The 13,520-nt window shown below is 34.8% G+C and overlaps 1 protein-coding gene across 3 annotated transcripts in view; it reads left to right on the forward strand.

Annotated features, from left to right (window-relative positions):
• Positions 1-9,868: 9,868 nt before the first annotated feature.
• Positions 9,869-13,520, forward strand: part of LOC117173299 (4-coumarate--CoA ligase 1-like) — a 22,479-nt gene continuing 18,827 nt past the window's right edge. For 2 of the 3 annotated variants that reach the window (XM_033361784.1, XM_033361786.1), the window contains exon 1: positions 9,869-10,294. In XM_033361784.1, the coding sequence (XP_033217675.1) occupies positions 10,178-10,294 (117 nt within the window). In that variant the 5' untranslated portion in view covers positions 9,869-10,177. The remainder of the gene's footprint in view (positions 10,295-13,520) is intronic. The other variant, XM_033361785.1, reaches the window with a different exon arrangement.

Genomic DNA, 13,520 nt, shown 5'->3' on the forward strand with positions numbered 1-13,520 from the left:
CCAAAAAGATAGAGTCGTCACCAGGCTTCGCTTACACAATTTGCAAGGCTCATTAAGGCATCTTTTCCACCCATCCCTGTCAAAGTCTTTCATGGACAGGTTTTCCCCGGGCATCACTTCCCCGGTTTGAAATTAAGACTTAAAGTGAAATCAACTAGCAGGCTTCCCTGGGAATCACTTAACCACTGAAATATTAAGACCACAACACTATGTCAGCTGGCAAGCCTTCCTCGGGCATCTCTTTGCTAGTGCAATATTAAGACTAAAAGACACAGTGTCATCCACGGACCCATTGCAATATTAAGGCCATGAACCTATCTCATTGACTGGTTAGCTTTCCCTGGGCATCGCATTCTCAGTGTACTTTTGAGACTACAACACTGTTGCATCGAAGGAGAAGCCTTCCCCAATCATCTTTTTCCCAATGCAATTTTAAGATTAGGGCACAGTGTTATCGACAAACAAGCTTTTTTCGGGCAAGCTTTTTCTCGGAGCCAATGAAATATTAAGACTAAGGAAGAGTGGTACCGACCGGAGACAATGAGATTCAGTGAAATATAAAGCCCATGAAAGTGTGGCATCAATGGGCGAAACATTGCTGGGCATCTACTCCCTAGAAAATTAATAAGACGCTTAAACTATGAGATCGACAGGGTACGCTCTCGCCGTACATTACTTCTCTAGTCAGATATTAAGACTACGATACTATGGAATTTACGAAAAATCCTTTCCCAAGCATCACATCACCTGTGGAATATTAAGACCACAGCACAGTGGCTCAGACGGGCAAATCTTCAGAAGACAAGCCTTCCCCGGACCTCCCCCCGTCCCAGTGAAATGTTAAGACTAAAACACAGTGGCAACGACGGGCAAGCCTTTATGGGGCATTGCTTCCCCGGTGAAATAATAAGACCATGGCACAGTGGCACCGACTCGAAAGTCGTACTCGGGCATCACCTTCCCAGTGAAATATTAAGACCACAGCACAGTGGTACTGGCAGACAAATCTCTCTCGGGCATCTTTTCTCCAGTGAAATATTAAGACTCCGACGCAGTGGCATCGACGGGCAAGCCTTCACCGGGCATGACATTCCCAGTGAAATATGAAGACCATAGTACAGTGCCATTGGCGAGTAAGTCTTTCTCAGGCAAGCCACACGGGTGCGATTGTCTGAATAATAATATCATTTAGGATAACTGTGAAGATCTTATACAGTGTTTTCAGACCAGTGATTGACTTGTAATTCTTCGGATCAGCTGAGATGCCCCGCTTTGGCCCGAGTAATGGGTGCCCTTCCACCAACCACTGCGAAATAGGCTCTTCCAACTTTACATATCAGGTGAAAATGCGGGCCAGAATCTAGTGCGTTGAAGCAAACTTCTTGAACCAGAAGTTTTCCAGAGATTTCCGGAGTCCCGGAGCGGAATAGTTTGCATGATTCTTAATCATTTTTTCACCTTCTCGGTTTTGATAGGTAGGCATTCTTTCTTAAGTGTTATGCAGAGATTAGAAAGCTTTTTCAAACCATTTATGTTCTTTGAGTCTCCTTTTTGTGGATGCTGGACTTCTTAGACTTCTTTCTAAAATGCTTTGACCTCCTCTGGTTTGGGCGGACGGTTCACAGTAACTTGAGGATCTTGGAAGAGTCAAGATGAGTCAGAAAAAAACTGTTGGTTTTCTCTAACTCACCTCTATTTCCGATCTAGACTTCTCCTGGCTATAGATGGTACCCGTATTCTGCGAGCAATATGTTGCCATTGTAGCAAGTTGATGCATTTTTCTTTTTGTCTTGTGATAAGCTGCATTATACACACCACAATTGATAGTCCAGAGGGCGGATTCTGCGAAAACATCTTCACGAAGCTCGTCATCCAGTTCAGCCAGAACTTTGGGCTTGAGAGAAACCTAGATGTCAATGTAGCATGCAGTCGTGCCATGTGACCTCCTCATTCAGGAGCCATACTAGTATTGTAGCACTCTAGCAGGTCATCGTTGAGTCGATCTGTCTCCCCAAAAGTATTGAGATTGTTGACTATGTTTTTGTTATCATTGTTATTCCTATGAGAAGCTACGTGAAGGTACGGTTGTTACGCCTCCATTTGGGGATTAATTCCTTCGAGACTACACCTGGATTTTTGTCCGTGACTGCTTATACAATAATTATTGTAACCATATTCAGCAGAAGCCCTTCGTACGTAATTCTAATTTTTAATTTTTTAAGGAAAGTGTTTAGCAACCACCACAGGGGCCCACTGGGTGTAACCGACATTTAAAAATGACACCGGCTCCCAGTGGAACCGCATTAAATAATACGTATGGCTACGTCTCACGACCGCGAAAGGGGTGGTCACAGGGAACGATAAAATTACATCGACAGTCCAGCGAAACCCTCGGTGTGTCTTGAGGAAACGAATCGAGCCAAAAATGACAGCACTTTCGATAGCACCGATCACAAGGACAACTATTTTAACCGAATAGTTTGGGTACAATCGTTGCTGCTCCCTTTTGAGGTCTTGATACCTCTCCTCCTTTTCCTGATCCTTGGCAGTGATGTTGTAGTCGGTCGGAGCCGAGAATTCGATCACGAATATATTTCTTTTCTCGAAATCTTAAAGATCGAGGTGAAGCCTTAAATGTGCACGGAAGACTGCTTTTTGCAAATTGTAGTTCCAGAAATTGTGACACTTCTCGTTTTTGAAGATTCACTCAGAGTTTTCGGCGGGGTAGGGTTTCGGCCAACACCGTAAGAGGGACAAAGATAATAATAAACAACTCTGATGGCCGCATTGTGGGCCTGTTTTATTACAGTTCTTTAAAAGTTTCTGTGCACTTTTTTGTCAAACAGCTGTTGGCGGAATTTTTCAACCTCTGCTTTCTTTACTTCGGCTTTTAGAAGTGAAGCATATACATGGAGAAATGCACTTTCGTCACTTCTGATGTTAAAATTTAGGCCAAGGGTCTCGACCGTCTTCTCTGCGGCTTTGTAACGGAACGGTCCTTTGCCAATCATCTCGTAGTTCCTGACTATTTTTATGAGAGGATCTATGCTATTGGCAACGGTGTAAGCTATATTTAGAACAATTCGGTTACACGTACACTGGAGAATCCGCGTCCGCCTTGACGGCGTGATATGTATACTCTCGTAGCAGACGAATTGATATACTATCAATACTGCATGATCTTACGTGTGGCAATATCAAGGGCCATTAGCTCAGATAAACGCAGATATCTTGTTCAACGCCGAGAGATTTGAAGATAAAATTTGTCAAAAAAGATGCTTATATCAGCTTCGGAGAGACTCGTACGTTGATGTTACGTCTGGAATGCAGCTACGAGGCACGCCCACGTATGTACAGGTCTCTCCAGACCTAAGATGTCTAATAACACGTATATTTACAAGCACAGGTTCTTTGGGAATACTAATAATAATTCCTTTTTTCAGATGAATTTAGGCACACTTGTCCACTCCAAATTCCGTACCAATCTTCACTATGTATTGCTTAATAATATTTAAAGCACTCTGAAGTTTGAAAAAAGCCGAGTGCTTATGGTATCGCTCTGAAAGACGCACCTCTGCAAATTGACGGCCGTTGTCACATAATATTTTCCAGATTCAATAGTAAATTTATTTTTTTGAAGGGGCATCGATCTCTCCATGTATCTTACTATGCGTGGATGAACCTTTAAGCTTTTCACCAGACAGATGATAAGCCTATAAGAGGCTGAATCAAAAATTTTCCAACAGTCAATCCAAACTATTCACAGGACGCGCTGATACGCTGGTGCATCTTTGCAGACGCTCCTGCCAATTAGCAGGTTTTCTTGGCAGCCTGCTACATCTTTTTTCGAGCCACGTTGTTCGTACATCTCTCTTTACACAGACTTAATTCTTTGAGCAATCCTATTGTACAGGACAGCTGTAAAGATCTTATATAGCGTGTTCAAACAAGTTATTAGCCTATAATTTTCTGGGTTGAACAACCTGCCTCTTTTCATCAGAAGTATAATCCTTAACACTATCCACTGCAGAATGGGCATTTCCGATGATAAATATGAGGTGAATGTGCCTGCCCAGATGTTGGTGTGTAGCAACAAAATTATTCCATCAGAAATTCTTGATACCATATGGTCCTCTAAAGAAAAATTTCTTAGTGTCCTTAAAGGCCTTTTTTTTACCCCTTCGTCAGTGATTGATGGATATTCCTCCTTAGATGTTATAAGGGTGTCGCAAAACTTTATGAAGTAGATGATATTATCAGTATCTTCTTTCAACTACAGTGTTTTCGGGATCTTGTATACCTCTCTCCAGAAAGTCTCTAACACGTTCGGCTTTAGTTGATTTTTGTTAGAAGCAGGGTGAACAATGAAGAGGCGCGATGGGTCAGCAAGAAGCTATTGATTCTGCCTGATCCGTCTCTTCCTCTTCTGCATTCTGCTTCTCGTGTCAGATAACACTCGTATTTAGTCAACAATATGTTGCTTGATTGTCAGAAGATTTGACTTGTTCAGTGTTTGATTGAAGATTTTCTGTTCTTAGACGAACTTTCGAACCCTTTTCGTTTGAACGGTCTACCAGATGTTATGTAGTCAATCACACACTGAATACAATACGCGTTTTTACTTGCCATCCAATCTTCATATTCAGTTGATGTACGCGTCTTTTGGTTTTTTTATCCATCTTCGGTTTTGACATTTGATTTAAATTACTTAACGCTCTCGCAGCACCATTAACGCGACCGAAAACTACATTTCACCCGTAAGCTTCTTAGAATTTGTTTGACACAAGGATGATTTTCGGGTTATTAACCAGTAACAGTTTAGCACCTTGAGAAACACTGATGATCAGGACGACTAGCTTATAACTAACTAGCTTATAGGCTTGAATGTTATGTTTTCCTCGACTGGTAGATAATATTCGATAACGAACAAGGTTCGTTTCTCCTAGTCAAGAAGAATTATGTCAGCATTCAAATGCGCAACCGAAACCATTGTAGAGAATATTTAGTTCCAGTATATGCGGTACTTCTTACTTTCGTCAATTGACTTTATTTTCTTAGTATCATTTGGCGGAGCGGAATTAATGCTAATTATGTGAGAGTAACTTAGATGGTAATAAAGCAATCTTAGTGCCGAATTCTGAATTTGTATGTACGTCGCTCCGGCATGAGCTGAACAACTACATAGTAGATGTCCTAAATGCTGAAGGTGTGCATAACCTGCTCTGCAGCTATCGCAGTTAATGTCTTGGCTCAAAATGTGGCGACAAAATGCTAAAGTTGAAATGACACCGTATTAACACGCCGAAATGAAACCGTCCGGGCACGAGTTCAATGCGGGTGTTTTAAGGAAAGCAAACGTCAGCGCTCACAATATCGATTGATATATACGAATATACATATAATTAAGAGTTTTTCATAAAGTTAAAGTTTTTCAGATTAGCACACGCTCCCAGCGAAATCACGGTAAAATATCATAAGACGTGGTTAAGGCTGGAATTTTACCGCGATTTCGCTTCATGTTCCAAGTATTAAAATTTAACCACTGATATTTCTTTTTATAGAATTAAGTTCACAGGCACGAATGCGCTCAGTAAATGGAGTCCCTCCTGCTGTACCGTCACTTCTTCCTCTCCGGAGAATTCCTTATCAACCTTCACCATATTTGGATGTTTTACTAAAGCTCGAGAATGACTTCTCTCATCTCAACGCAGGTACATATTTGGTAGCAAGGGGTAATACAATCATTGGATGGGATGATGAAGAACGTATTCGACCATTATATAATAGACAATTCCAGATGGTATTTAATAACTTACAAACTAATGTGACACGACCAGTTGAGTTTAAAGAGCTTGATCGAATGGGTGTATTTGGTCGTATGCCACAAAATGCGGAGTAAATGTAAGCTTTTCGCACAGTGTTTAAATGCATTATCTAAAATGCTTAGAATATATATTTTAATTTAAAAAAGGGAAGGGTCCATCCCTGTTACGGTTTTTTTAATTACGGTCTAGTAAGCAATCTTAAGGGTATCTTAATTAATGTATTTTATTTTATTCCAATTCAATCCAGTTTTCTAAAAACGTTGAAGTAAGATATCTTACAGGTATCTTTATTATTGTATCAGGCTTTATTTCAACGAAATACAATATTTTGAAACTAATAATAATAATAATATAATATAGAAATTATATTGAATTGATCTTTATCCCTTTTCTTTTCCATTCTTCCTTCATGCCTATTCTCAGCTAAATCTTGTTCTCTTTTCTTGCGCATTATTTCTATATTGACACTTTCTACAGTATACTTTTTGGTTGTCTTATATAATCGTTTTTGACGTATTGGGTATTTTCACCCCACCCACCAGCTAACTTTACTTCATAGACTGCTGAAGGGAAAAACAAGGGACCAAGTGCATGGGATTTGGCCTTTTTCGCCCTGTTTTGCTAATACCTTCGTAAAAACTAATTTTTTCTGTATAAGTGTCATCGAAAAATAGTTTTTATTTTTGAAATATTATTCAACGAAAAAACAAAATTATAATAATTAATATTAATCTATACAATCTATACAATTACTTGTTATTTTTTTATTAGCATATTCCTTTTCTTATATTCTACTTGCTACCGATAACCAGGATAATTATGGATTAGCGGGTAAATATGGATCAACATATTATTACATAGAAAACTTTCTTATCTAAGTGGAATTTTAGATTAGATTGAGTCAAATAGTAGAGCTTATTTAAGTCATAAGATAATCTCTTTTATGCTAGCTGTTTATAATTATCGTAATTTAAGGCTGATCCATTTAAGTCCCGTAGCACTGCAGTTAAAACTTATTGGACTATGCCTTTTTATTTTAAAGCCCCGCTGAAAGAGAGGTCTGTACACAAGTCACCTTTGCTGCTAAAGTAACCTTTAAGCCCTGTAGAATTAGTACACAAGTGAGTAGGGCGAAAAAATTGAATTTCGTGCGATCAATTTCTAATAGCAAAAAATTTTTAGTTCTTGATAAGTTCAATACACTATTACGTTTTTTTAAATCGATTTATATCTTTTACCGACTCAACCGTATTAAAATTAGCGAAAAATAAATTTGCGCATAAAGTGTGTGAAAAAATGAATTCTTACAATCACCAATTTTTTATATACGTAGAACTATGTGCCTACAAAATTTATGAAAGTACCTATTTGATATTAAAAATGTAAATATTAAACATTAAAAATTTATTGAAATTTTTCAATTTGAATTTTATCTTTTTTGCATTCCGTGCATAAAATGACCTCAAAAAATGTGTGTAATCAAGAGTTGAGATGCCTGAATTCAAAACCAAGGGGGATTTTACTCAAAACTTTAATTGGTAATAATTAATTAACTAATTATTTAGTTTTTATAATTTATTTTTGAAGTAATTTTATGGAATTCAATCAAAATTAAATGAAAAATAGGAAAAAACATTTTGTCTTATTTCTACTTATTAATTTTCCAGATTTTCTACATTAAATAGGTACTTCCATACATTTTTCTGGCATATAGTTCTACATATAAACAAAAAACGTTGACTCACAGAATTTAAAAAATATATATTTTATGCTTATACTCGATTTTTTCATTCTAAACACGCTTGAGAAGGTGAAAGATATACATCGATTTAAAAAAATTGTACCGAGTATTTAGCTCATAAACAACTAAAACATTTTAATATAAGAAATTGGTTGCTAGAAATTTTTGGAAGCTCACACTAGTTCATATAAATATGGCCACACGACTCCACTTTACTGGTTACGGGCTTGTGGCAATTTTTCTTTTAATGAGGTGCGCTTAAAGTCACTGTTAGTCCAGGCAAATTAGCTTCAAAACAGGTCATTTTCAGAAAAAATTATAAAGTTTTCATATCTATCGGTCGAGGGTCCGTATGGCATTAGAATCAAATATCAAAAGAGTTTCCCGCTAGCCGATGGGTAAGCACCCTTAAATCTAACGAACATCCCCCAAAAATTCTTTTTTGACGATTATTTTGAAAAGGGTGCATCTAACGACAAAAATATTTCAGTACAAAAAAATAGTAAATGAAATTCTGAACAAGAAGGGTTATATGCACTTTTATTGAGCGGCTCACAGTTTCCGAGTAATCTACCCTCTGAGTGGGGGGTGAGTTTGAGATTGAAGCCCGCACGCTTCTTGACTTGCACATATGTATCTCGAAATGGCGTGGTTTTTCGGTCATAATATAAAAGATAAAAATTGTAGAGTAGAAAATTATCTATAAATATTGCTCATCAATTTGTTGTTATTTAAACAATTAAATAGAATATAAAGATTATTCCAAAAATAAATCAGTGACATTTTGTGACTTTGTGTTTCTTTTTCCTTGTATTTTCACTTTTTACGACTAGTAAAAAATCAAAAGTTCATTTTCTAATAGAAATTTTTTTTAAAATCAATTTTTTATTGGAAAATATGAACAAGCATATTATTTTACCCAAATAGTGTAACTTTTTATTCGAAATTCTATTCGATATTAGAGTTCTTTGGTCAAACAGTTTTTTTCGATTTTCTCAGTTCAAATGAGATTAGACTTGTATATCATTTTCGTTTGTACGGTTGAATTGTTCTTTCTATCAACCATTTTACAAAAAAATCCACTATTTCGTTATTTTGGAATAGTAACCAACCACTTCTTTAGAATTGAGTTTATAAATCTCTGTAAATTTATCTAGCTACTGCAAAGTTTCTTTCTCAAAGAATTCAATATTTTCTGTCTCCTAAGAACAACAGAAAGTTTCCTAGAAGATCTGAATGTTTGGGGTCAGGTGGAAATGAAAAATGTGCCTATGTTTTCCTCAAATTCTCTACAGCACCTTCAGGATTGCCTCTATTACATCGATACAAATTTTTCGAGTTCGTTCACAGTTGCTTTCATAGAAAATTTTAAAAAAAATTATCACACGAATATCAGGGATTATTTAGAAAATTGGTATGTGAGAATTTGAAGTTTGCCTATGGTTCCATAAAATTCACGAGAGCACCTTCAAAACTGAGTTTATTACACCTCTGAAAATGTTTCTAAATTTTTTTCAATAAAACATTATTTTATCATTCTCATTTGGTTTTTGTTACACAAACGAAAAAGTTTAGTTAATTCTACAAAAATTCAAGTGGTTTCCTCAGTGTAAAGTATATTAAAATCATTTGAACAATGGAATTTTATCTAGCGATATTGTTAGTACCACATTCAGATTTTTATAAAGAATAATATCTCAATTGATTTCCATATCATTCAGTGTATGCGCATTTCAGCTGTTTTCTACGCAATTAGCTATTTGAAAGGAGAATTTTCATTATGATATTTCTAGTCTGACCAAAGAATATTTTTTTAATTCAAGTATACAAAACTAGGAAAAGCCAGTACTACGAAGATATAAAAATTTCTAATATACTAATATTGATAAACTATGTCGTATTTAGTACGCACTAACCAACTATTTTAGACAAAAACTTGCATATTTATTTAATAGGTATTTCGTTGTTAACACTTGTGTGTTAGTTGTGATCGCCAACTAAAAGCAAAAACTTAAGTATTATCCAATCCTAAAAGTTTAAAATTGATTCACATCGTACTAAATTACATTTCTCTAATTCCTTAAAATATGGTTATCTGTTAGCGGACAAAATTTTCGTCGCCAAGTCAAACCCATATTTGTCAATTTCTCAATTTAAAAATAGCACGTAAGTGGTAAAAAGACTGCTCGAAAAATTCACTTTTACTATTGGTACTCATGAAAAAATACTACAACACTTTTGCTTTAAAACCCAGTTTATTTTTCCCACTAATCAGTACGTATTGGTATGTACTTCGAACTGGTTTACTCTGAAAGTCTACATGATAACATATACTGTAATAAAAAAGGTTATCGCTTATTACAGTATTTTTGCGAGACAGCTTGAAATGAGTGCATAATAAACAGCAGTACACATTATTGTTTCTTGAAATAATAGGGGATTCGTACAGTATTTTTGTAATCATCCTTTTATCGATACTTAATTTTTTTAATAAAATTGTGTAATATAGATGAAGTATAGTTTTACGAAGTGAGTTACAGTACCTGAAATTAAAAAACCATCGAGACATTTTCTTCTATAAATAGAGAAATATTATTAAAGGATTTGAGAAATGAAGGGAGATTCAAACATCCTATCTGGTCCACCATTTATTTCAAAGGGATTTCATTTATCTTTAGGACAGTATCTTCATGGCCGTATACAAAAATATGGATCAAAAACTGCACTGGTAAGAAATAAATAAATAATAAATCATATGATTATATGTACACTGGAACCTGAATTTCCGAAAATCTGGATTTGTAGTTAACTAGTCTTCATTGATCAACGGTCTTGATTTTACGCATCGAAAATGCTATTAAAGAATCGTAAGTAAAAATGTTAAGCCAAATACCACCTCATAAGGAAATAAGTCCAGAAAATGAATTGCTGCTTCAAAAATTGCGTAAAAAAATGTTTTTAACCATTTCTTGATAAAAAGCATTACTTTTTAATCTTAAAAAATAGTGTTGCAAAATTGAAAATTAAAAGTTTTAGAAAAATTATACGAGATACGAAAATAAGTCAAGAAAACGAATCAATGCTTTGAAAAATACTTACAAAGTTATTTTTAACCATTTTTTGATAGGGCTTCTTGTTTTCCTTTTAGTAATGGTACATTTTATTAAAATATCGTAAATTCAACAATAAATAACGACAAACACAAGTTATAGTTCCTGCACGGGAACCATGTTTTACGAGAATCAGCTAAAGGCTATTTTAAAAAATGCGTTTAAGCGCATGTGATACTTAGAAAATTGTCGACTTTACCAATTTTAGGTTCCCCCGGCTTTTTTTCTAGAATAATAAATTTTTTTTCTTAAAAATTTGGGAAATGATACCGAACATGCTAACGGAAGTCCCCACACACTTTTCTTGTGAGTTAATTAAAAAAAGTTTTAATTTGCATTTAATTTGCATAGCGCTTAGGAAATAGTATCGATTTTTTCAGTGCTAGATTCCCCCGGCTTCTTTCCTAGGATAAGAAATATTTTGCCTTTAAAATTTGGGAAATGATAGCGAACATGCTAACGGACGTTCCCACACACTTTGCTTGTGTGTTTTTATCAAAATTTTGTTGATATTGCTCACAACGTGCGTGTATATTTCGAGGTTATGTGTGTTACAATTCACCCGAGCGTTACTTCCAAACTACACAATATTTTTGGCAGGAAACTTTGGACTTACAAATAAACATAGTAACTAATCTCCCGGAACTAACCTTGTTTGCAGCCAATCAAAAAAGTTTATTTCATAAATAATTTCCAGAATATCGGAAAGGCAGAGATGAAAAACGACGTAACCTCAAAATAATGTATATGCATAAAATTTTTATTTAGGACAATAATTTTTTGTTGTTATTATCCCTCAAGAAAGAGTCTGGGGCGTCCGTTATGATATTTTATAGCATCTCCGAATTCAGTTTTTAAACATTTTTATTTTTGTGGAAAAAAGCCGGAGAAACTGTAAGTATCACATGCCCTTAACAATATGGTTTATAAGATATTCCATGTAAAATCATCTGAACAATTTAAGTTAATGTTAGTAATCTTAATGAAAATAATAGTATTTGTTCTCTTATGTGCTGAAAGAAATACCGTAAAACGATTTTTGAAAAATTCAAAAAACTTGCGAGATATTCAAAATTGAAAATTTTGGTCTTTTTTTTAACTCCCATAACTTTGCTGATTGTAATGCTATCAAGATGTATTTTTTGTAGACATTACTCGTAATAAGATGCAGTTTAAAAAAATATATTTTTTGAAAAAAGTTTCAAAATCTTCTTTGATTTTTCAAAAACTGATTTTTTAACTGAATTTACGAAAAAAAAAACCAAACCTTTCTTTATTTTTTGTATAGATAGCTTACAATGTCCTCTAAAAGGCCAGTAAATTTCAGAATGGGGTCGTGGCATGAAGATCACGGTGCGAAATCAATAAAATGACCAAAGTTATGAAATTAAAAAAAAAATTATGTATGCAGGAACTTCAGAGCTCAAACTCTCGGGCGATATTTGCACTGGGATATGTTTCTTTTAAATCAAAGAAGTTTTATATTTTTTTTCAAAAATATTTTTGAAAACTGCGTCTTATTACGAATCATTTCTAACAAAAATACACCTTGATGAGATTAAAATCACCAAAGTTATGAGAGTTCAAAAATAAAGACTAATATCTTCAATTTTGCATATTTCCCAAGCTTTTTGAATTCTTCAAAAGCACCTAAAAAACCAATCTTACACGAAAGATAAAAATTTTTGTTATTGTAACATAGTCTACAACGGGAAAAAACGAAATATTACATGAAAAAAAACTGTAATCGATTTAAATTATTTATTAACACATTATTTTGTTGATATTCCTGTTAAAAGTTTGTGTATTTTACATTTACATAACGCCACATAATAATAAATAATTATAAAAAGAGATCTTAAGGTTAGATTTCAGAATAGGGGCGTCACCTGTCACCTTCGTTTTGGCTAGAAAAAAAAATTTGTTTGTCAACAAACTATTGGAATCTTTAGTTGAACGACGAATGAAGCGATTTGATGAGGCAAAAGTTTCACAGAAAAAACGAAAGAGAAAGTTTACATCGATTCCTGGTAACAACCGGGGATTCCCATCTGTCAGTTGCTTTTTGCGCTTTTTGCTAAATGGTATTAAGTAAGTTTTAATTCCTCCACAATAGTCTCATTTATTTCAGAGGAAATATATCAGTAAGAACAATTTTTTTCGTATTTTCTGTTACTAATTCTACATGCTTTAACGAAATTTGTTCACTTCCGCGTCACGCAGTAGACGAGATCAGAATTGTTCTCCTAAACTCAGTGAAACTCTTGCCGAAATATTTTTTATTTTTAACCGCTGCAAGTCTGACTTGAAACAAATTTTAACTTTTGTTTTTTCTGTGTCGTTTTAAATCTGGTGTCCCGATTTATAGCTCGAATTAACTCATACATTGCCGTTTTCCCCTTGCTGCTAAGGACGTTTTTTGACCTATCAAAGGGGTATTTCTGGTAGTTTGGATGTTTAAAAGCACCTAAACGGTGAGTTAAATATGATCATTCTACTATCATAAAATAGCAATATTTGAGACATCGAAGTAACAAAAGTAACGATAATTTTAAACTTTTGCCTTGTCAAAGCACTTCATTTCTCGTTGAATTAAAAATTCTAATATCTGTTCGCCGATAAAAACTGTTTTTCCAGCCAAAAAACAGTTGACTCCCCTATTCTGCGATTGCACTGAGCTTAAAATTAGGGAATGTAACTTTTCTGAATTATAGCTAATGCGGATGACTTTTTTTATCGACTGCTAGGCGATAGAATTTGGTATATAGATGAAGGTTCGATACCTTGTAGCGTTATACATTTCATTTGTAATATAATATTCAAAATGTAATATATGCATTCAGC

This window comes from Belonocnema kinseyi, chromosome 5 (genome assembly GCF_010883055.1).
Source record: "Belonocnema kinseyi isolate 2016_QV_RU_SX_M_011 chromosome 5, B_treatae_v1, whole genome shotgun sequence".
NCBI classification, from domain to species: Eukaryota; Metazoa; Arthropoda; class Insecta; order Hymenoptera; family Cynipidae; genus Belonocnema; species Belonocnema kinseyi.